Genomic DNA, 23430 nt, shown 5'->3' with positions numbered 1-23430 from the left:
CCTGGGTGAGCCATGCCCAGCCATGCTTTGCCTACAAATGGAAGCCAGTTACTGACAAGAGCTTTTGTTTTGTAACTGCTCCTTATTGAGAGCCAAGCAAACAGATTTATTAAGGAAACATGAGAGAAAGTCTGTAGGGTGCAAGGGGTTCCAAACAAAGGAAACACTGCAGAGCTATGCTGTAGGGGCTTTATATAGGATTTCTGGCAGAAGCTGGACAGAGACAGGAGGTTTCAGCTTATCTCCTGAAGAGATGACTGTGCACTGCTCTCCCAGTAAGGATGGTCACATGCTGACCCTCCCTCTGTTCATCTTTGACTTGCTTTGTTAGGTACTAACCTTGGCTTGTCTGCTGGCTGCTAGCCATGGAGAACTGTAAGTATGCCCTTGCAAGTGTTACTGCTCTCTGACCTTGGCTAGTATTTTCTGGCTGCTAACTAAGCTGTGTTTTCTTTGTTCTTCTGTTTACATACCTGAAAGGTCTTGGGTTAGGTTTAAACACACTGAGGCAGAATGTAGGAGGTAAGTTGTTTATTCAAAATGTTATCAACACCACAGATAGACAGACAGACAATAGCATGTCAGGGCCTCTGAGAAGATTTCAGAGACAGAGTATCCACAGCTCTAGAAGAAGAGTGATTAGCCTGCTTGAAGTTTACTATGTGGCCCTTTTTTCCCTCTCTGCCTGTGGGGAATTGACTCTGGCCCGGGGGTTGGAGGGGTGCCTCGTATGTTCTCTTGATTTCTCCATGGACATGGAACCTTTTCCTTCCTCTCAACATGCCCCATGACTTCTGTCCGTTCAAGGACACTATACCTGGCTTGCCAATGCCTATTCTGTTGGTGTGGATAACATAACATGCAATACTCATGAGGACTGGTAATGGGCCCCAGCAGTCATCTTGTGGATTTTCAGACACCTTGAATGCTACACTGTCACTTCACATTCAGCATATTCAGACTGGAACTTAGCATTGACCTCACCAATCCTTGTTCCTCATCTCCAACTCCTGTCTATCTTAGGTCACCCAGATTTCTCTTCTAGTGGTCCCAGGATCAGCAGGTAGTAACCATCAGCACAGAGGAAAAAGGCCAGATGGTTCTTGGCTTTATGAAACTGTCTTCTGTTTGATAAAACCCAAGACATACCTGCTGTGTATGGAGGGCTCCTCAGCTTCATGGCCAGGCTGGCCTCAGTGGGCGTATCCATCTCCTTAGCTGCACTCCTTCGGAATCCCGACCCTGACTTCTTCTCCAGAACCCACAGCCTAACCATGACTGCTTGCCTTCTCTGTCTCCCCTCCCACATTGGTCAGGATGGTGTAGCTGTGCAGGTCGGAGGAAGGAGGAGGGAACCACAAGGAAGTGTTGGGTGTAGAGTGTCCCTTTCAGTCTGGAGACCACAGTCCGTGCTGCAGCTGTCCTGGGACTTTAGACTGCACAGGATTGCAGTGTGCTTTTCTTTGTGGCTCATGTTTGCCTATGGAGTGCCTCTAATCCCGAGGGTTTGATATCCTAATGTAACCAGCATACAGACACATGTGCCTCTCACTCTGGCTATCCAGACCACTGAAACAAAGTACCCAGGGAGTTGGGATTTCCCCCCCAGAAATCTCATACTGCGAGAAGGAAATTGCTGTTAAGGGAGATCTTGTCCCAGGAAAGCAAAAGAATTTCACATAGGGCTGACAGCTTGTCAGACCACCTTGCAGGAGAGACTGGAGTCAAAACAATGATGGGTCATAGCAGAGCCAGAACCACACCTTGATCTGCAGTGCCAGTTTATACATATCTCTTGCCTTCTAGTTAAACCTTAACCTCGAGGCAGGTTCCTGAAGTTAAGGTTCCTGAGAATTACTAGTGACGAATTTAAAGACACTGAAGGTACCTTTCTCCCACAGGAGGGGGTTACTGGGTCTCTTTATCCCTGTTCTTAATGCACATTGAGTGCATCTGCTTTTCACTGTTAACTCAGCTCTTTAATCAGGTTATTGTGATGGTGACTGAACCTAGCTTGTTGGGGCACACACTGCAACCCCGAGTCCAATACAGTAAGGAAGGAGTTATGGGAAATAGTCCTCAGATACTTGAGAAAACATAAAGAGCACCTGGTACTCAGTAGGAGTGTCTTGCCCAACCTGACTCCTGGTTTTGTATCAAGTAATAGGACATCCATGAGCTGTCAGCTGATCAGTGTCCTTGTGTCCTCCAGACTAACAAGTGGTCAGCAGTGTGTCTGTGGGCCATACTGGGAGTTAATAGTTCAGCTTCTTAGGGAGGGTCATGTCACCATGCAGGGCCTACAGCCTGCTTCATAGCCATCCCCTCTCCACTTGTCTCCTTTTCTCCTTCCAGCTACTTCCTGTGCTGTCCCTCCAAAGTACATGAGTGGCTCTAAGTGGTATGGCCGTCGGAGCCTCCCTGAGCTCGGTGATTCTGCCACCACAACCAAATGTGGATCAGAACAGCAGGCTAAGGGCAGTGTGAAGCCTCCGTTGAGACGTTCTGCATCTCTGGAAAGTGTGGAGGTTAGTCAGCCAGCCCCTCCCGTTGACACTGGCAAACACTGGGGACGTAATTGTTAACTTGTCGCTGCCCAGAAGAATGGTCCTGGAGAGTTGTTAGCAGCCTGGGTACACGTGGCAGCTGTGCTTCATGTGAAGCTCTCTTCTCTACCTGGGGTACTTCTGGTCCCAGGCCACACTCCTTCAGATTTGGAGTGATGGGAACTTTGTCGTGACCTTTATTTCTGTCTCTGGGCTCACCAGCCACACCTCCCTTTTATTATGGAAAGTCCAAGTTAGGACTTCTGAACAGGGTAGGTAACGTCAACGTCATGTGCCAAGGAGTGGGAAAAGAAGCCTTTGGTAAGCCTCAGGGCTAGGGATGTGGGTACCGCCTCCACAATACTGTCTGCTTCAGGGTATAGCAAGGCCCACACATCTGTAGTCCAGCCAGGTGCAGCTGGATGCCTCCTGGAGGGTGGGAGCTGGCCCTGCTTTCCCTGCCCAGAGCCCATCTATTGTGGCTAGCAATGGAGCCTTTCCTGCTTCGTGTAAAGACATCTGTGCACTGGGTAGGTGAGGTGTCTCAGTGGAAAAAGGGATCTCTGTAAAGCCTGGTGGGAGAGAGGGGACACTTCTGAGTTAGTGACCCTCCACCTTCATCGTGATACTTCATCTCTGACTCAGAATACAAACACAGAGAATGCTGTTGGCAGCTGAGTTAAATGCATTAGAAAAATAAAATGGAGTGTTTATTACCAACATGCATTCTGACCCCTGGGAATTGGGGCAGCCTTAAAGGAACAGAATCTTGGTCACCCAGATGGTCACCCAATCATTCATCCAGGAAGCCCCAGGTCACACAGCACTGGCTCAGAAGCTAGTGTAAACTCTGGCCTGCTGATGTGGTGAGGGTTTTATTCAGCTCACACATTTCTTGATGGCCCTGTCTTCTCTGCTCTCTGCTTGCTATGAACTGTGCTATCCCCAGAATACCTAAAGGGGCAGAGGCTTGCCCTTCCGTTTGCTGGACTGAGGGATGATAAAGGATTGCGCACAGGGCCATGATAGTCACAGTATTTGTTGAATTGTCCATGAGTGGAATGTGGGACAATTCCTGTCAAAGCTGGTCAGATTCTGCTGTGGGATGCAGGGGCTTTTTGTGTTTTCAGTGTGGCCTGCTGGTAGTTTATGCTAAGGAGCCAGAGTATGCAGAACGAGGTGTGCAGCCAACCTTATGTCTGAACCCTTTGCTTTGGAGAGGGTGTTAGTCTTTACAACATGCAAAACTCTGCTTAGTGGGACCACAGCCTGTTGAGCCTCAGCCTGGGGGTGCCAGCCAGAGGGCATCTTCAGTTAGCCCCTCCTACCCCAACGTCCTTTGTGCTTATTCCTGGTGCTCCATCTACTGCGTCACCCCCTGGGGTGCTCACATCCTTTTCTCCCCTTTTCTCCCAGAGCCTCAAGTCAGATGAAGATGCCGAGAGCCCTAAAGAACCTCAGAATGAATTATTTGAAGCACAAGGTAACCCGTGGCTTCATATTTCATGCCGTGTCTGATTAGAGCTCTGAGAGCCAGGTTGTTGGAGAGGGCAGTGTCTTGGGAACTCACGTTGTGTATGTGTGAGGCCCTCGTAGGTTCCTCCTCCAGAGATGGTTAGCACATTGACTTCACCCCAGAGATAGTCACTTGGTCTTCAATTTCCCCCAAGACCACCACTTGCTGAGACAGGGGCTTCTGCACAATGTCACAGGGTGCGGTTGCTCTTGATCATGACCTGTGAGCTCCAGTGTGATCCCAGGTGACAGGTATGACCCAGGAGTCTTAGGCCAAAGGGACCCGCATGGCCTGCTACCGTCTCTTGTGCTGTGAAGGGGGTCAGACCCCACCCAGGTTTAGTTGTCCTCTAGAAGAGTAGCACATGGTCCTGCTCCTGAAGAGCCTGACACAGCAACCAGAGGCCCACAGGTGAGCACATCAGCACTTCAGCGTCAGGAGAGTGTAGCTGGACCAGGGCTCTTGGCCTTCAGAAATGCTGTGGTCTGCGGGTGACACTGAGCGCAGGTAGCCACTGGGTGCCCAGGCATGAGCTGGATGTGGAATCCATGGCACCTTTCTGGGATGGCAGTTGTGTTACATGTTCATGGGGGTGCAGAAACTCAGAAAGTTTTACGTAGCAGTACCCTAGGAGACAATATGGAAGTTCTCTGGGGAGGTGACTTGATTTATTTCAGACTCATATTTGCCTATTTGCTTCTGTGATGACAGAGGATGAAATAGTGCTTAAGAACCCGGGGCTGGCTCAGTGAGTAGAGCTTGTTATATAACCAGAGGCCCTGAATTCAGACTCTCAGCACTCATATAAAAAGTTGGGTTTGTCAGCACACATCTGAAATCCCAGCACCGGTGAGGCAGAGACAGGGGGATCCCTAGGACTTGCTGACTACCTAGGCTAGCCCAGTCAGTAAGTTCCAGGCTCAGTGAGAGACTCTGTCCTGGAGAGTAAGGTGGTAAGTGATTAAGACACCTGACATCTCCACACATTACATCTATGTGTATCAATGGACACATGACAGACAGACAGACAGACAGACAGACAGACAGACAGACACACACACACACACACACACACACACACACACACACACAAATAAAAAAAATGAATTGACTCTTGGAACTTAACTGGAGAGATTATACCAAGGCCAGTGGCAAACAATTTGAAAGCAAGAAGACAATATACAGTTAGCTACCAACACGAGTAATGCCTCAGAAGTGATAAAAGTCGCTTGCCAGCATGGGGGTGTCCTCTGTACCCGAACACTCTGCAGGTCCTAAGAACTGGCCAGGAGGCAACTGCTCAGGCCTTTCTCACCCTTTCAACAGGCTGAAGGCAGTCCGAGCACCTCTCACTGAGTGCAACCAAGGCTCATGCAGAGCATTTTTGATGAATTTAAGAATAAGAGTGAGGGCCACACCAGGCCTTGATAGCCACAGCAGCCAAACGCTTCAGGCTGCTGCTGCAGAACTGCTCTAGGAAGGGGTTGAGGTACTTAGGGGAAAAGGTGGGTAGCATGGCTCAGTGTCACTGATACCCAAGGCCTCTGCTAAGACCATGAAGGACAAGTCCTGAACCCGGGGAGGACGTGAAGGTGATTCACATAGCTGGTCTGAGTCTCAGATGAGGACTGCCTTTGAATCAAATGACCTCTCAGCATGACTGGTCTTCCTCATAGCATAATAGCTCAGGTCTTCTCATACAAGGTCTGGCCAGCTGGGCTGCTGATCTCTTGTGCTATGGGAGCCTATCCCACAATCACACAGCATGACTTCTTTTACGTTCTGCTGGTGAAAGCTGTCTCAAGGCTTCTGAGGTTGCAGAGACCCCTTGGTAGTGGTCGAAGAAAAAGTATCAAAATTCAAAGTTTTGTTTTTAAACTGCCTCATGGGGGAAAGCCAAAAAGATGAGGGCAGTCATTTGAGACAAGTGGAGAAGCGAGAACATGAATGTGGCATGTTAACACTCATGTGTTAGGCTGCAGTGACCAGGAAGGGGGTGTCTGGGGCTGGTTGCACAAACTGAATTCTCTTCTGGCTGCAGAGTGCCCAGCCACAAGTCCACTGTAAAGAATTGGAAGGTGCCCAGTGGATGCATTTGTGGAGCTGAAAAGATATTAGCCCACCCATGAAAACACAGAGTTTCTAGTTTTGATGAGGCCTCATTGTCCTGCATACAGAAAGTCTCCAGCACTGGGATAATGTCCTGCAATCTATGGATCAGGCTGCACTGGCCACAGACCAACAGGCCCTTGGGTGTGCTTTCCATCGCCCGGCCCATGGTGTCATTTGGAATACTCAGGCTTGAGGACACTGGCTTTTATGTTACTTGTTGAGTTGTGAAAGAAACGTATGCCCATAAGCCTAAGTATTCCATTGTGGTTTCTTTATTATTATTATTTATCAGCATTTAACTGTGACCCTCCCTTGCTTCAGGCCAGCTGCGATCCTGGGGTTGTGAGGTCTTCGGGACACCCCGAAAATCCTGTAGCCCCTCCTTCAACACTCCTGAGAACCAGGTCCAGGGCATCTGGCATGAGCTGGGGGTTGGAAGCAGTGGTCACCTGAATGAGCAGGAGCTGGCTGTGGTCTGCCGAAGCATCGGGCTCCACGGTCTTGAGAAACAGGTGAAGACCCAGAGCCACCTCAGTGGCATGGTTATTTGTAGTGGTCACATTTAGTGTTGAGCCAGGAAAACCAGCTCACCGGCAGACAGCAGTTTTTCTTCTGCGGTTTGTAATCTCAGATCTGTTGATGGCTTCTAGTGTTGTTGCCTAAAACTCTGAGATACCTTTGAGAGTCAGTCTTCACCCTCACAGCCCATCCTCATAATCTTTCAGCTGCTTTCAAGGGTCTCAGCTGCCTCAGTTTCACTTCCATCTGTCCTTCTGCCTGAACCAAATACCCTTCTTCTTCTGCCTGATCCAAATATCCTTCTTCTGCCTGAACCAAATATCCTTCTTCTTCTGCCTAGCCCAGCACAGCTTGTGAGCCTAGCTACACCTGTTACTGTTCCTATCTGATATCCTTGCTGGACCATAAACTGTAAGGTTCAGGCTCGGTTTCCAGCAAATTCTTGCCCCGAGTGAACACTTGAGTATCTCTAGAGTTAGGACCTTCAGATGCTGCCCCCTCCCAACTGGCAAAGCCATGTAGTATCCAAACAAACCAGCTGAAGCGGCCTTTGTAAAACAGCTAGACAGTTTAGTCTTTGGATAAGCCAAGTGCCCTACTTGGGTGCTTGGAGCCAGAGGGACAGAGCAAGGTGGCTCTCCAGGCCTGAAGGGTGCTGGCTTTTGTCTAGGAACTTGAAGAACTGTTCAGCAAACTGGACCGGGATGGAGATGGCAGAGTGAGTCTTGCAGAGTTTCAGCTTGGCCTGTTTGGTCATGAGCCTCCTTCGCTTCCAGCGTCTTCCAGTCTGATCAAGCCAAATGGGCCTTGGTCTCACTATCAGGTAAAACGGGAGAATTAAATGTCAGACACCAACAGTACTTGGCGTTGCTCCTAGCCAGAGGAGGGCGCTGGCTGATGACCCTGCCAGTGTCATGGCACTGAGCACAGACGCTGCATAAATATGCACATGCAGCGCTCTTGGACCTGGAGCTCATCTGGTGGTGCTCACTCCTGACATATTACTCACCCTCTCCAAGCTCTGTCCATCTATAAAATGGAAGCAGTCTGAGTGAGCACCTACATCAGGAATTTCAGAGAATAATGCCATATGGGGAACATGGCTGTTCCTCAGATTGTCCTCTCTTTGTGCCATTGAGTGATGACTTTCAGTGAGACAACTGTCTCCCTCTCCCTTTATGCACTAAAACCGGGTTGTACACTAGTGTAGCTTGTCTGAGTTCTGTCCTCCACGTGGATTATTTTTTCTGACCCGAAGTCTTGAATTTTATTTTGTATAAGCCACCTTGCTCAGAGGTGACTGGCCCCACACACTGTTTCATTAGCATCAGGACATAGCACAGGCTAGCTCTGGGAACAGGCACTGGTGTGGGCAAGGTGAATTTGAGAATCTGAACTTTTGACTGAGTCAGTGGGGCTAGGCAGGGCAAAGCACCGCAGAATGGTAACAGCCCTGCGAGTCAGAAATACCAGGAGCTGAGTGTGGATTTCCCAGCATGGGCAAGCTCTGGACCATTTTTAGCATCAGATAACACAAGTCATGTTCAGTGTTGGTTCAGCTGGATACCCCCTCTAAGTGAGGCCATGTGTTTCTGTGCTTTGATGTCACTGTCATCTGTTATCAAATGATATCCTCAGAGTCTCTGGACCCCTTCCTACAAGTCCCAGCAACTGTCTGGACACGCCAGGCTAGCACGTAAGGAGGACTGTGGGTCCCATATATATAAGGAGGACTGTGGGTCCCATATGCTTCTCAGAAGTTGCCTCCTCACCTAGTCGCCTCATCTATGGAGAGATGAAGTCATGGTCTAGGATGTGCTAGAAGTTACAGGTCCTTTCGGTACACCTTGGTTCCTTTCCTTTCCTACTCCTGGTGATGCTCCTGTGCTCCTGGCACTGTTGATGTTGGGCCATATTCCCCACCCTGTTTGCCTTGCTCACTAACAGTCTACATTCAGGTATGCAGCACAGGCGTGCAGCTGCATGCATACATACTTAGTGTACCGTGCTCTCTGCACAACTTAGTGAATGTACACACATCCACCATACTTGCATTGCTACAGTAGACATGGCACATCCATTTTATGTGTGTATCGTCTGCACACACGATAAATGCTCACCAGTTGTACATATGTTCCCTATACATTCACTACCAATTATGTATGCACATTTCTGTATGTGTACACCCACTCTAGACATCTCAGACTCTCTGTGTGTGTACCCACTCTAGACATGTGCACATCCATTGTACATGAGGACCTCCTGAAGCACATTGTACCCACTGTAAGTGCATACCTGCTGTAGACCCATATGCTTCCGCTGTGCATGCACATGCACCATATGTAGATGTGATTAGGCTCTGTACACACATCACCCAGTATAGACACTTGCAGTCTACCATCCCTACACACCCACACATCCACCGTATGTGTGTACCTTCGCGTCTGCACATTGACCTCTATAGTGCACACATACCTACTCTAGATGTGTGGTCAGTCTCTCTGTGCAGCACTCAACATTGACCTGTGTACCTTACTGTATATGTGTACCTACTGTGTACTCCACATCTCCTCTATGTGCACATCTGCTGAAGACAACCACAGGTTCTCTATGTGCACAGTCATTGTAGATACACAATAGAACAAAGGTTCTGTATGTGCACACAGTATAGATATGTCCACATCCACTATACTTGCACATTGTATACAAACTCATCTTACTGTATGCTCTCCTGCTATAAACATACGTGTAGGCTCTGTACATATACACCCATTTGCTCTTCTACACTGTACCTGTGTATACACAGGTGCACATCAAATGTCAGTGTATACCTATCGTAAACATACATAATCACAGCAGACATTTATCTCCCAAATGTATAAACTCAATGTGTGTTTACATACATGGCACACATTCATGCCTGCTCACAGTTTGTATGCAAATTTGTGCACACATTAACATAAGCCTGTACTCAGTGTGGATACTCGTAAGTGCACACATACTGTGTTCTATCATGTTAGACAGGGAGAGGACAAGAGTCTGATTAGCAAAACACCAGATTCCTGTCCTTCTGATGTCTCTTGTTTCAGAATGTCTGTCTTTTACTTTGGACAACATTCAAGACTCATGGACTTCAGCAAAGTGACCTGCGGGGTTGAGCCTACCATGTCCCATGTGGGCTCTGGTGGCTTCATGTGGCTGTGCCAGCTCCGTGAAGGCAAGCTCCAGAGGGATTCACCTCTGCCCTATCCTTCTAGAGCCAGAGAAGGGACTAGCAACTCCTTAGTGCTTGTGTTCAAGTGACCATCAGTAGACATAGCAGAAATGTTCTCTCCCTCTGTAAATGGGACAAGATGTCTGCTTTGTTTTAAACAAAAGGTTTGAAAGACAGCCACACAACTCAGCAAATATTCTCCCTGGGCATGCGGGAGAAGAGGTTGGGCCTGCTGGGGAAGAGGTTGGGCCTGCTGGGGAAGAGGTTGGGCCTGCTGGGGAAGAGGTTGGGCCTGCTGGGGAAGAGGTTGGGCCTGCTGGAGAAGAGGTTGGGCCTGCTGGAGAAGAGGTTGGGCCTGCTGGGGAAGAGGTTGGGCCTGCTGGGGAAGAGGTTGGGCCTGCTGGGGAAGAGGTTGGGCCTGCTGGAGAAGAGGCTGGGCCTGCTGGGGAAGAGGTTGGGCCTGCTGGGGAAGAGGTTGGGCCTGCTGGGGAAGAGGTTGGGCCTGCTGGAGAAGAGGTTGGGCCTGCTGGAGAAGAGGTTGGGCCTGCTGGGGAAGAGGTTGGGCCTGCTGGGGAAGAGGTTGGGCCTGCTGGGGAAGAGGTTGGGCCTGCTGGAGTAGAGGTTGGGCCTGCTGGAGAAGAGGTTGGGCCTGCTGGAGAAGAGGTTGGGCCTGCTGGGGAAGAGGTTGGGCCTGCTGGAGAAGAGGTTGGGCCTGCTGGGGAAGAGGTTGGGCCTGCTGGGGAAGAGGTTGGGCCTGCTGGGGAAGAGGTTGGGCCTGCTGGGGAAGAGGTTGGGCCTGCTGGGGAAGAGGTTGGGCCTGCTGGGGAAGAGGTTGGGCCTGCTGGAGTAGAGGTTGGGCCTGCTGGAGAAGAGGCTGGGCCTGCTGGGGAAGAGGTTGGGCCTGCTGGAGAAGAGGTTGGGCTTGCTGGGGAAGAGGTTGGGCCTGCTGGAGAAGAGGTTGGGCCTGCTGGAGAAGAGGTTGGGCCTGCTGGGGAAGAGGTTGGGCCAGCTGAAAGAGCTGGTGTGTTGGACAAGAGGGGAACTGGAGCTGCAGGATGGTGGGTGGCAAGAGAACCTCTAGCAAGTCCTTCCCAGAATGCTGCACATTGGTGAAACGTTTGCCCGCCGAGTTGTCAGACTGAGGCCCAAGAAAGGGGCAAGCTAGGATGGAGAGTAAGTGTTGGAGAAAGCATTTCAGCCCAGGAATCTTGAGAAGAGAGAGGAGATTAGGGAGCTGGAGGTGGTGAGGAGAGTTGGGTGCTGGGGGCAGTGAATGCGTGGTGTTCCTGTGCCCTCGTATACCGCAAGCACCACCTCCAGTTCCAAGGCTCCTTCCAGCCGAGCCTTGTGAAGAACCCAAGGTGGGACAGGAGAGGGGAGAAAGTCATTGTCACCCTCGGGTTCAGGTTGTAGAGAGGCCTTACAGGTAGCTTTCCCTCAGGGAGACTGCATTCCCATAAACCTCCCCAGTGCTGCTTAGCAGCTGGGCGGCGGAGCTCAGTTCTGGGAAATGCAGGGTTCTACTCTGGCTGTTCTACCCCTTTCTGAGCCCATCTGTCATTTCCTCTCTTAGGCTGGGTCTTCCTGGTACTTGTACTTTCTTAGCAAAGGGAGAAATGGCCAGGCTCCTTTATGGTCCTCTTTACTTGGTGACTAGTTTGCCGGAGCTGGCTCAGGCCTCACAGGTATGAGGTGACAATGATAAATAAGAACAGGTTTCCAGGGATCCTTGCAAGACCATGGGCTGGCGTCCCAGGACTGGGTGCAGTTCCACTAATGTCCCTTGCAGAACCATGTGGTCCCAGGTAAATCACGGGCTACGCCAAGCGTCTTCCCTAGGGAAGGGGCTGCAGATCATTGGGGGTATGCGTTCTCTTCTTTTAGGCTCTGATGAGAAGGCAAAAAACCGAACACAGGCCGTCAAGGTGAGACATTTGTTAGTGTGCACAGACGCCACAGGCTCAAGCTACCTGAGTGCTCAGGGCATCTTCCTTCCTGATGTGCAGGAGGAGAGCGGCTGCCACACCACCACGACCTCGTCCCTCGTGTCTGTGTGCTCAGGCCTGCGCCTCTTCTCCAGCGTTGACGATGGCAGTGGCTTTGCCTTTCCTGAGCAGGTCATCTCCGCATGGGCCCAGGAGGGCATTCAGAACGGCAGGGAAATCTTGCAGGTTTGCAACTCACTGCTTGTGGCTGTCCTGTTGGGTAGTATCGAAGGCACTGAGCAGGGAACATGGGGGCCACATGTCCCCAGGAGATAAGTGCAGCAGAACATGTGATGACAGCATTTCACCCCGTGCATGGGAGCCCCCAAAGGAAACCATTTTTCATAATTTTTTTGCAATTAAAATGTAGAGAAATTTAATGTGAAACTTTAAAACATAGAGAAAACAGTTGGGAAATGTCCATTCTAAGGTAAGGTGTACACACCATCCCTGATTGTCTCCTAAGAAGGAAGTCACAGTTTTCTCTTTATTATTATTTTTGTTGTTTGTTTTTACTTATATACTTTTCATCCTGCTCACTGACCCCTCCCAGTCACATAGTCTTCTTTGTGCTAAGAGGACATTTAATTAGCACCATGGGTCAGTCGTGATGAGCCCCGTGAGCCGACACGAGTGGGATTCCTCACAGCCACCTTGCTTGTCCTTGCTCCCTCGGTTTTGTTGAGTTGCATTTGTGGTTTAGACAGAGATCTACCCTGGGACAGCCAGGTCAGGCTTACTGGGGCCAGTGGAGATGAGAAACTACCTACTTCCAGGAACTGGTATAAACTAGATTTAGTTTTCTTTCCAAAGTTTGCTTCCATTGTTTGGTGGTGCGGCCAGAAGACAATTTAGCAATTAAGTCTGCCTACTGCTCTTGCAGAGGACCTAGCCTCAGTCCCCACTACCCACATCAGGTGGTTAATAACTGCTTTATGTAATTCCAAAACTAAGGGACCTCATGTCTCTGGTCTCTGTTGTCATGTGCACTTGGGAGCATACCCCCACAGACACATGCACACACATAATTAAAATTTTAAATATATATGTTTTTAAGTCACAACTAGGGAGCTGGGCAGTGGTGGCACACGCCTTTAATTCCCAGCACCTAGGAGGCAGAGGCAGATGGATCTTTGAGTTTGAAGCCAGCCTGTTCTGCAGAGTGAGTTCCAGGACAGTCATAGCTATACAGAGAAGCCCTGCCTTGAAAAACAAACAGACAAACATGGGTAGGTGGTGGTAGCACATGCCTTTAATTCCAGCACTTGGGAGGCAGAGAGGTAGACCTCTGTGAATTCCGGGCCAGCCTGGTCTACAGAGAGAGTTCCAGGAGAGCCAGGGCTACACAAAGAAATCCTATTTAAAAAAAAAATCATAAGGAGGTCTGGAGAGCTGGCTCTGTTGGCAAAATATTCAATGCAGATGCACGAGGAGCAGAGTGTGTGTAATCCCAGCCCTGATAAGGCAGAGACAGAGAATCCTCAGGCTTTGGCTCCATGGCCTTAACCTACTTGAAAACCCTAGGTGCTAACAAAAGAGCTTGTCTTAAAGCAACAACAGCAAACAAACAAACAAACACAAACCTAGGAGAATTGCATCTGAAGAGGAACACCACGGGCTTCCTTTCGTGAATGTGCACCCACATACACGTGAGCCTCTGTTGGAATTTTTCCAAACATAGATAAATGTGTTACACATTCTAGCCTAATTTTCTTAGTATTGGTATCATACTGTGTCACTATTAGTTTATGCAGTTTATAAATAAGTTATTATACTTAGGTTGCTCTGTATAGTTAATTCCTGAAGCTATATACTTTATCATTTTAAATACTCTTGTTCCTACCCTGTGAGTTCTAGGATCTGAGAGAGGTTCGAGCCATCACGTAGCTTAATTTTGTTTTTGATTTTTATTTGTGTGTGTGTGTGTGTGTGTGTGTGTGTGTGTGTGTGTGTATGCGTGTACATGCATACGTGCCATGGTATACATGTGGAGCTCAGAGGACAACTTCAGGTATCAGTCCTTCCCTTTTATTCTTCTATTTGAGACAAGCTTTCCTATCCATAGTGCATATGCCAGCTGGCTTGTGAGCCCTGAGAGCTCCTCCTGCCTTCCTGTCATTTCACCATTGGAGTGCTGCCATTGCAGATGTGAGCTACAGCACCAAGCTTTACTTGAACATTCAAACTTCGGTCCCTACACTTACGAGCAAACACTTTACCCACTGACCCACTGACCCAACTCCACAGCTCTCCGGCCGGGGTAGTTATGACAAGAAGCTGTTACCATGACATATTTCTCTAACTTTTCTGACCTTGATCCATCTGGGAACCCTTGCAAGGAAGGGTGCATCTGTGTGGCTCCCAGCACTCTTGTCCTGTCTGTGGGCTCTATAGTAAGACCTTTTCATTCACATAAAAAGGAGCCCATCAGGGGCCTGACTGGCCCTGAGGAGTTGGATATCAAGTGTTAAGTGGCATCTCAGGACTTTGTTTTTGCTCTTGTTTTGTGATGATTTAGGCCGTAGGGAAATTCTCTTCATATGGGTGGTCCAAAGGCTTATGTTAGTACTTAAAATTGTTGGTTTCAGAGGGGAAGGGCCCTACTCCCCAGCTCTCTTCAGTCTACATGGTGTGTTGAGGAGGGACATGCTCCTTGCTACAGCTTTTACTTTGATTAGGTAGAAGAACTCTGTCCATGTTGTGTTGTACCCACGGTTGTAATGGGGTCTTGAGGACTACATTGTGATGAGGAACCCCAATGTTGACAGCCCAATTGAGTTACTAGGGTTGAGAAAGAGCACACCAACAACCAGAGGCACTTGCGGACAGGAAAAGGGCAGATGCTTGCTGTAGTAGCCACTGTGGGTATGAGCCCCTGCACTGTCACAGGGTAAGAGTACATTTGAAGAAGTCTCTCACTTCCCCTTAACCTTCTGGGTCTTCCTGATTCCAGAGCCTGGACTTCAATGTGGATGAGAAGGTGAACCTCTTGGAGCTGACCTGGGCCCTTGACAATGAACTCCTAACAGTTGACGGTGTCATCCAGCAGGCAGCCCTAGCCTGCTACCGCCAGGAACTGAACTTCCACCAGTAAGAGCCCACAAGGGAATGGGATAACGTTCTGCTGGCAGGGTCCACCTCTCAGGAACTTCATACCTCCTGTGCCTCACTTCAGACTCCCCTGGTGACTCCCAGTCTGCATGTTCCCTGTTCTTCCACAGGAAACAGAGGAGAACAGAGGAGGTCAAGGGCCCATAGCTGTCCACTGTTGCTGCTTGGATTGTGTGTCCCCAGAATTGAAGATAACCAGCACATCCTTAAATGTGGGGCCATGCTTAGAAAGCCATATGTCCAGGACCTCGTGATCCACTTTTATTGTTTTAAGATTTGAACTTGACCCTCATCCTGCTGATTCCAGAGCTCACTGTTGTGGAGGCAGAAACCCTGTGGCTTGAGAGGGCCCTGCTTCAAGAGTAGCCAAGGGATCTCTGGACTAAGGCTAGCATCAGAGGAAAAAGTCCTTTTGAATAAACCTTCCTGAAGGTTTGGGATCTGGTTTATCTTGGTGTTGAGACCGTCATTTGGCCTTTCTTACTATGTGCACTGGTAAAATGGTCACAATTGTAGAGTACTCCAGGAGGTGGTGGTTGGGCAGGGAAGCCTGGGCAAGTCTGTCAGGCTGACAGCAGTGTCCCATCTGTCCTTCCCATGGCAGAGGGCAAGTGGAGCAGCTGGTGCAGGAGCGGGACAAGGCGAGGCAGGACCTGGAGAAAGCTGAGAAGAGGAACCTGGACTTTGTGAGAGAAATGGATGACTGCCACTCAGCCCTGGAACAACTCACGGAAAAGAAAATCAAGTAGGTCCTGGGCTACAGCACTGGCTCTCCCGTTCCTGGAGACCAGCCAGGGGCCAGGGCTGCTGCTACTGAGGGGATCTTGCTGTTTTACTGGAGCCAGTGGAAGTCGAGATGACTTTGCGGACAACTATTTTGAAAGGAAGTTTGTATCTAACAAGCAGTGTCCTGCTTTTTGTGATGTGGGTACAGTGACCCCTGGTGTCTCCTGTGTGCCTGTGGCCATGGGGGAAAAAACCCTAGCTCTGTCCATGAATTTACTGGGTTACGTCTTAACTGGAGTTGTCTACATTGCAAGATGGTGAGTGCTTTGGAAGGAACGGCACCAGGGCTGATCCATAAGGGTCAGTGAGAGAAGGTGGCTCAGTGGGCCAAAATGAAAACCACAAAGTTACCTCTTGGGCTTATTAACCAGGCGTCGGAAGAAACCCCTGGCACGAAGATTAGAGCTAAGGCATCAGAGGAGCATCTCCGGCTCTACTGTGGGAGTCCTTGGCCTCCTGGCCGTCCTTAGCTAGGTGGTCATCTCCCCGATGCTTTCACAACCCAGATCTGTGTTCCTATGTAAACCAGAGAGAGTGTGCTGATTGTTTCCCCTCTTCTCCATCTTGGGTTGGGCACTCATCCAAGAGAGGTCTGCAGAAGACCAGATCCCAGTTCTGCTATGCCTGAACCCTTCATTCAGATCCTCCCCTCAGGGCGTGGTGGGGCCAGTTCTGCATCTCTATGCTTAACACTGAGTGGCAGCGCTTGCCTCAGTGTAGACTGCACTACATGAGAGGAGAAAAGGAAGGCAGTTAGGAATGGGTTGCTGAGGAGTCTATGCGTCCTGACATGATTACCTTGGCATCTGAAGGCCATGCTTCTTCACAGCAGTCCTGACAGCTTGGGAATGTCTCCCCAAGTGTTATTCAAGATAGTGAAGAAGCCTTCCACACAGGCTTGATGGGAGTTCGGGGGATTTCACAGAGATTTTCATCCTCCTTTATTTACTTTTGTAGCTTTGGTGCCCAAGTCCACCTACTGACAAGGAGACTATTAGGCCATCATGACCACAGGGACAGGGAATGAACAGGGTATGTAGGATTGGAGCCACAGCAGGCTAGACCACACCTTCTGTAGCTGAGGGCAGCTGGCCTCAGGTACCACAGGTTCTGCTGAGTAATCCTCCTACGTCTGGAGCTCAGCAGCCAGCCCCTACCTCCTGTCAGTTTGATTGTGTTCTGCTAAATGTTGGGTTTAGACAAGAAACCCACTTCTCCCTTTGCCAAGGGTGTTCTGCACTGTTGCTGAGCATCCCAAAGCCAGAGGTTAAGGAAGGAGATAATGAGGTCTCAAGCTGCTGTCTTCCTGTCCGTGTCAGTGCTGCCTCACCCCCAGCATCCATCCCATTTTCAGCCAGAGAAATGGAGAGTCAGGCGTGCTCATAACTTGCTCACAACTACTCATGGATGAATGGAGTTGAAGCCCAAGTCTTCTCTGTCCAGGTCTTACATCAGTCTTCTCTCCCTTCTTCCCAGGTCTCATGCATACTAAGCAAGTGCTGGACTACAGAGCTATGTCCCTAGCCCCCCTTTTTTTTCTTGGCAGTACATGACGGTGCTCTTTTTTTTTTTTTACATTTTACATGTTATCTCATTTCCTGGTTTCCCCTCCAGAAACCTGCTTTTCCACTCCCCCTCCCCTGCTTCTATGAGGGTGCTCACCCACCCACCAACTCCCACCTTCTCACCCTGACGTTCCCCTATACTGGGACATCGAGCCTTGACAGGACCAAGGACCTCTCCTCCCATTGATACCTGACAAGGCCATCCTCTACATATGCAGATGGAGCCATAGGTCCATTCCTGTGTTCTCTGAGGATGGTAGTTTCGTCCCTGGGAGCTCTGGTTGGTTGATATTATGTTCTTCTTATGGTGTTGCAAACCTGTTCAGCTATTTCAGTCCTTTCTCTAACTCCTCCATTGGGGACCCTGTTCTCAGTCCAGTGGTTGGCTGTGAGCATCTTCCTCTGTATTTGTAAGGCTCTGGCAGAGCCTCTCAGTAGACAGCTACATCAGGCTCCTGTCAGCATGCACTTCTTGGCATTCACAATAGTGTCTGGGTTTGGTGTCCCTACCCCTTTTTATTTCATTTTAAAACAGTCTTACTGAGCTCCCCAAGCTGACTGCCCACTTGGAATCTTCCTGCCTCAGTTTCCTGAGTAGCTGTGGTTATAAATAGTAGCATGGAACACTGTGCCTGGCCAGTCTTACATGATTTCAAAGATAGCTTACTTATTTAGGGAGTGTAAGAACCTTAGCCAGATATAGCTATCTCCCGAGAGGCACAGCCAGAGCATGTCAAATAGAGGCGAATGCCTCCATTGGAGGAATTAGAGAAAGGATTGAAAGAGCTGAAGGGTTTGCAACCCCATAAGAACCTCAATGCCAACCAACCAGAGCTCCCAGGGACTAAACCATTACCCAAAGACCGACCCTGGGCTCCATCTCTATATGTAGCCGAGGATGGCCTTGTTGGGCATCAATGGAAAGAAGCCCTGGTCCTGCCAAGGCTGGATCCCCCAGTGTAGGGGAATGTCAGGGTCAGGAGGCAGGAAGGTGTGGGTGGACCCCTTATAGGAGAAGGGAAGGGGGATGGGATAGGAGACTTAATATCCGGAAACTGGGAAAGGGAATTAACATTTGAAATGTATATTAAAAAATATCCAATTTAAAAAAAGGAAAAAGAAAAAAGAGCCTTAGGTTGGAGAAGCACAAGGGGTGCAAACCCTGCTCACTTTATCAGGCCAAGTGTGTTACTAGGCCTCTCAGAGTCAGCTGTGGCCCTTGGTGAACTGTGAGGAACCCCTACTTTTCAATGGCCTGTGCACTTAGTTACTACAGATCCGCTGGATAGAAGGGAATCTCTGCCTCCCTTCCTGAATCCAGTGCTGCCCCACACTGTCCGTCAATGGTAGGACAGGGCTTGTGTTTGCGTCCACATGTGTCCCTCTCTGAGGTCTGGGGAAGGGTAGATGCTGCAGGTGCCTGTGTGTAAGGAGGGTTGTGTGTACGTTGATACTGTAAGCATGAGGGTTGAGCCTTGACTGCAGCTGTGTTTGAGAATAAGCCGTAAGTGGCTGTGGACGTGCGGCTGTGAGTATATGGGTGAGCCTGGCTGCCTGCTTACTTACTTCACCGATATCTTCACAGGACGGTGGTGTCTACTTTAAGTGTTTCCAATCAGTCTGAGCTGGGGCCTCATTATACAAGGGTGTGTATAAAGCTGAAACCACGTCTGGGAGACCCACAAAGTGGTGGAATCAGGGCACTTGATTTGATGGTCCAGGTCACCTCCCCTTGGCATGGACCACTTTGGCTTGTCACAGAAGGGCGTTTCCATAAGAAATAACTTGGTATGTTTCTGCCCTCATGAGCAGTTGGTGACTGTTGGTTTCCCAGCTTCTGAACTCCTCCCCAGTGCTCTGGCCCAGGCTGACTCTCATTCCTACACTTGCTCCTCTAAGACCCTCTCCTTGTTTTCCTGCCTTCTCAGAACTGCTCATGAAGTCCCTCTGTTTTCACAGTGAAGCTGTTATGGAAAGGAGAGTAGAAAGGGCTTTGGGTATGGGTCAAAGCTAGAGTGCTTATTTAGAAAACAGATGGCAGATGACCAAGTCAGGTGAGCAGTGCGGTCACTAGATTGCTCCTCTTTCCCACTGTCGGCAGCACTTGCAGAGGCTGAGAAGACTCTGAGGGAGCAGTTCCTACGCCTACTCCTGATCACGGGAGTTCACTGTCCACGGGTTTTGTGCAGCCTGGTTCCTATAAAGGGAGGCTGACTTTGATCATCTGGCATCAGAGGCCTGCCACAGGGCTTCTGTAGGTAGGGGCTGCCTGGTATGATGTGGTACAATGTGGGTGCAATAGGTGGAGAGACATAGGACATCAAGGGATCTGCACAGAGATCTCTACCCACTTGCTCGCTCCAGGACTCCAAGTGTAGCTCTGAGTGTTTGCCACCACCACCCCGAGCTCCTTGTCTCGGGTCAGCTCCTCCAGTCCAGGAAGGAAGAACATGCAGAGGGCAGAGTGACACTCCCGGTGGGACTGTGCATTGTGTGCTCTGTTGTAGGCACCTAGAGCAGGAGTACAGGGGAAGGCTGAGCCTCCTGCGGTCCGAGGTGGAGATGGAGCGGGAGCTGTTCTGGGAGCAAGCCCGCAGGCAGAGAGCCGTGCTGGAGCAGGATGTGGGCCGCCTCCAGGCTGAGGAGACCAGTCTGCGTGAGAAACTGACACTGGCTCTCAAGGTAGGTGGGATGCGTCCCTGCTGTACACTGGGAAGGCGCATATTGGCAGAGCAGGGTGATGTCATGCTCTCACTCAAAGTAGGAGGTCTTGGCTTTGCTCCATTCTCCTCTATCCTAAGTCATATGATCTCAAAATCAGAGTGAATCAGCTACCGCAGCCAGTATGGCTGCATCCCTAGGGTCAAGGAACACCTCTAGACACTGCCTGCCATGACCTGGATTCATAGCCACAACTTTTAGGGTTTGGGTGAGTGTCCCTGCCTTGTACCTACCCTGCTTTTGGCTCCCCAAAGCCATCTTAGCTGTGTGGACAGCCAAGCTCCAGAAGCACTTGCCTGTGTGCCTTCTTTCTGTTCTGCTCCCAGCTTCTTCTTTCCTAATGCCTAAGGGCCTCTGGCCTTTTCCCCACCTCCCTGGCTCCTGCAGCCCCTGCCCAATGTGGTAAGAGTATCTGGACATAACTCACATCACCCACTGATGTGATGGTACTCTCTTGACCCTTCTCAGCACAGCACTTTTCTTCCAACACCCTATGCTGGACCTCTGAGCCATTTTGATACAACTTTAAACCTATCACTTTAAAAGCAGCTTAAGGGGCTGGTGATTTAGCTCAGTGGTAGAGCGCTTACCTAGGAAGCGCAAGGCCCTGGGTTCGGTCCCCAGCTCCGAAAAAAAAGAACCAAAAAAAAAAAAAAAAAAGCAGCTTAAACACGACGCCTTACCAGCCCTTTCTTCCTTCCCCCATGAACGTTCTGAACATGGGAGTGGGAGCAGAGAAAGGGAAGATGGTGGGCAGACAGTCACCTCAGTGGTGTTAGGTTTGTCGTAAGAGATCGGGTTCTAACAGCGCACCCTGCCTGCTTGGTGAGGCAGCAGGCAGCCACACGTTCGCTCTCGGGGCTTTTCCTGAAAAAGCTGCTGTATGGTGGGAACAAGCCTCTGCCATACAAAGAAGTGATGTAGAGACTTGTCAGCATCTTTCTCTGTGTCCTGAACCCAGCCCATACCCACCTGTCTCCTAGGAAAACAGTCGATTGCAGAAGGAGATCATAGAAGTGGTGGAAAAGCTTTCGGATTCCGAGAAGCTGGTTCTCCGCCTGCAGAGTGACCTCCAGTTTGTGCTGAAGGACAAGGCAAGCCTTTTCTACTCACAGCAGTTTCTGTGGTCAGGGCATCATGGCCTGTCTTCCAGGAAACCTGACATGCTGGTATGCACATGTTTCTCTCTTTCAGCTGGAGCCTCAGAGCATGGAACTCCTGGCCCAGGAAGAGCAGTTCACAGCCATCTTGAATGATTATGAGCTTAAGTGCAGGGTGCGTGTCTTCCCCTGAGTCTGCTTACCCATCTCGAGCACCCCTGAGTCCTATTCCTACAGCCTGCCCTACAGCAGTGGCAGGAAGGGGTGGGCCTGCTACACAGAACCAACACCTGGCTCAAGACCCCAGTGGCCACGTGAGGCCTCATCTCTTTCCCATCTTCTCCTTGGTCGTCAAGTGCAGGATGCCCCATAAGTGATTGCAAGAGCTTCTTTTCCAGCAAGAACTTCTTATTTTAGTCTTTGGTCAGCCATACATGGGCATTGCATGACTAGTCAAATCCCAAGACAGAAAGTGTTCCCCGACTGTACTTCCAAATGAATCCTCCTAAAGAAATTTCAGTGTACGAAGATCAGAAAGGAAAATCAGAGTTGAAATGACCCGCTTCTAATAAGAAAAAGACCTTTGAATTACTGAAGATCTGCCACAAATCCTTATTAGTCAGCTCTTGGTTAGGCTTAATTTACCAAAAGTTAATTGGTGTAAAACTTACCAGAGGCACTATTTACAAAGAGCGGCACATATGTGGTTGACTTTAGACACTGTAGAAACCCTTGCCCTTGAAGGTAGATATGCAATAGTGTGCTGTCTCTGCAAATGCAACAGCCGATGCAGGAGAAATGCTTGCACCCAGGAGCTGAAGGTCAACCTAAAAGCAAGTAAATGCCTATAATCCCTGATCTTGGGAGGAGAGGCCTGAGGATTAGGAGCTCAGGGCCATTTATCTCTTGACTATACAGCCAGTTGGAAGGCAACCTGGGCTGCCTGAGACCTCGTCTCCAAAAACCCCCAATCCAAAACCTACAACAAAACAAACACGGCAGTCTGAAAAAATATTGTAAGCTTAGCTTAAAAACAAACAAGCAACAACCAAATCATGAGAGCCCACAGGCCCACCCTCTTGCTCCTTTAGATTGCAGGTATCAAGGGGACTGAAACAGTAGCTGCTGCTTATGTTAATTTAATAGAAAATGTCATAGTCTTGGAATAACACTCGTGATTCTAGGATCACCTACAGAGGCTGCACTGCCAAGTGACCAAGGATAAGTAATATGGGTTCTCAGGTAATGGGCACTTAAAATTTTACATGAAGTCGTAGCTCATTAGTCGACCCCCATACATAGCATGCCTAAGTCCTAGGTCTGGTCTTGAAAGCAAAAATAAAACAAACCCATTCAATAAGGAACCCCACTGACAGAAAATCTCAGGGTGTCAGTAGCATTACTGTTCAGTCAGTTAATTTCTCTGTTTTTACGACAATAATAAAAATGTGACAAACACAATAATTTATAGCTATCTTGACATTTCTAAAGGACAGGGGGAGCAGACAGCTGAATTCAGTTGCATCTGATACTTTACAGCTATGTTGACTGTAAGGCTTTGCTTTAAGTCAACTCATGCTGAAAATCTGTAGCTACTATTGAGAATACCAAGAGAGGCATTGTTATGATACCGAGAGTTATAAAGTAACCTTACATGATATGAAAATTGGTCCTACATTGCAGAAGGCTGTAGAATCAGTCAGAAAACACACTCCGAAATGGAACTGCTACTGTTTGCGTGTGTCCTTGGCGTCTTTCCCTGTGATCTGTCGTAGGCTTCATCCAGGCGGAGTACCCTACACGCTGAGTAGATGAATATCCTTGAAAGACAGTGGCCATGCGTGTTTTTAGGGAGCAACCTCAGAACTGGGGACATGAGCCAGGCAGGGCTGACTGTTCTCGTACTTCTCAGGATTTTCCAGGACTATGCCGGAAGTTTCTTTTCTTGTCCTTTTGATGAGCAAGTGGCTGAGCCTTCTCATCCATACACATTTCACTGAAGTCCAGAGGAGACTCTTGTCACAAATGCAGACTCTTCGTCCTCACCAGAGGGAGATCTGGAGATCTGGGAGAGACATCTCCCAGTCCAGTCTCCTATTGCCCAGCAGACTGTACTCCATCAGGCCTCTGTTTCCCAGATAATACCTTTTCTCTCTGCTAAGGGCATCACTGCTCTGTAGCATTTAATCTAAAGCAAATGGCCTAACAACTATAGAACTCCATGCCAATTCCACAGCGACTGAGGGGAGGAACAA

The 23430-nt window shown here is 49.3% G+C and overlaps 1 protein-coding gene across 13 annotated transcripts in view; it reads left to right on the top strand.

The window, feature by feature from the left end:
* The window catches only part of Ninl (ninein-like), a 66489-nt gene that overhangs the window by 24410 nt on the left and 18649 nt on the right, over positions 1–23430 (top strand). For 4 of the 13 annotated variants that reach the window (NM_001430466.1, XM_087652260.1, XM_087652257.1 and 1 more), the window contains 10 exon segments: positions 2356–2528; positions 3963–4029; positions 6496–6686; positions 7364–7516; positions 11914–12078; positions 14846–14982; positions 15608–15748; positions 19862–20036; positions 21059–21169; positions 21270–21350. In NM_001430466.1, coding sequence (NP_001417395.1) covers positions 2356–2528; positions 3963–4029; positions 6496–6686; positions 7364–7516; positions 11914–12078; positions 14846–14982; positions 15608–15748; positions 19862–20036; positions 21059–21169; positions 21270–21350 — 1394 coding nt within the window. 13 annotated transcript variants of the gene reach the window in all.

This window comes from Rattus norvegicus, chromosome 3 (assembly GCF_021556685.1).
Source record: "Rattus norvegicus strain SHRSP/BbbUtx chromosome 3, alternate assembly SHRSP_T2T, whole genome shotgun sequence".
Lineage (NCBI taxonomy): Eukaryota > Metazoa > Chordata > Mammalia > Rodentia > Muridae > Rattus > Rattus norvegicus.
This window is presented reverse-complemented; position numbering and strand designations above follow the sequence as displayed.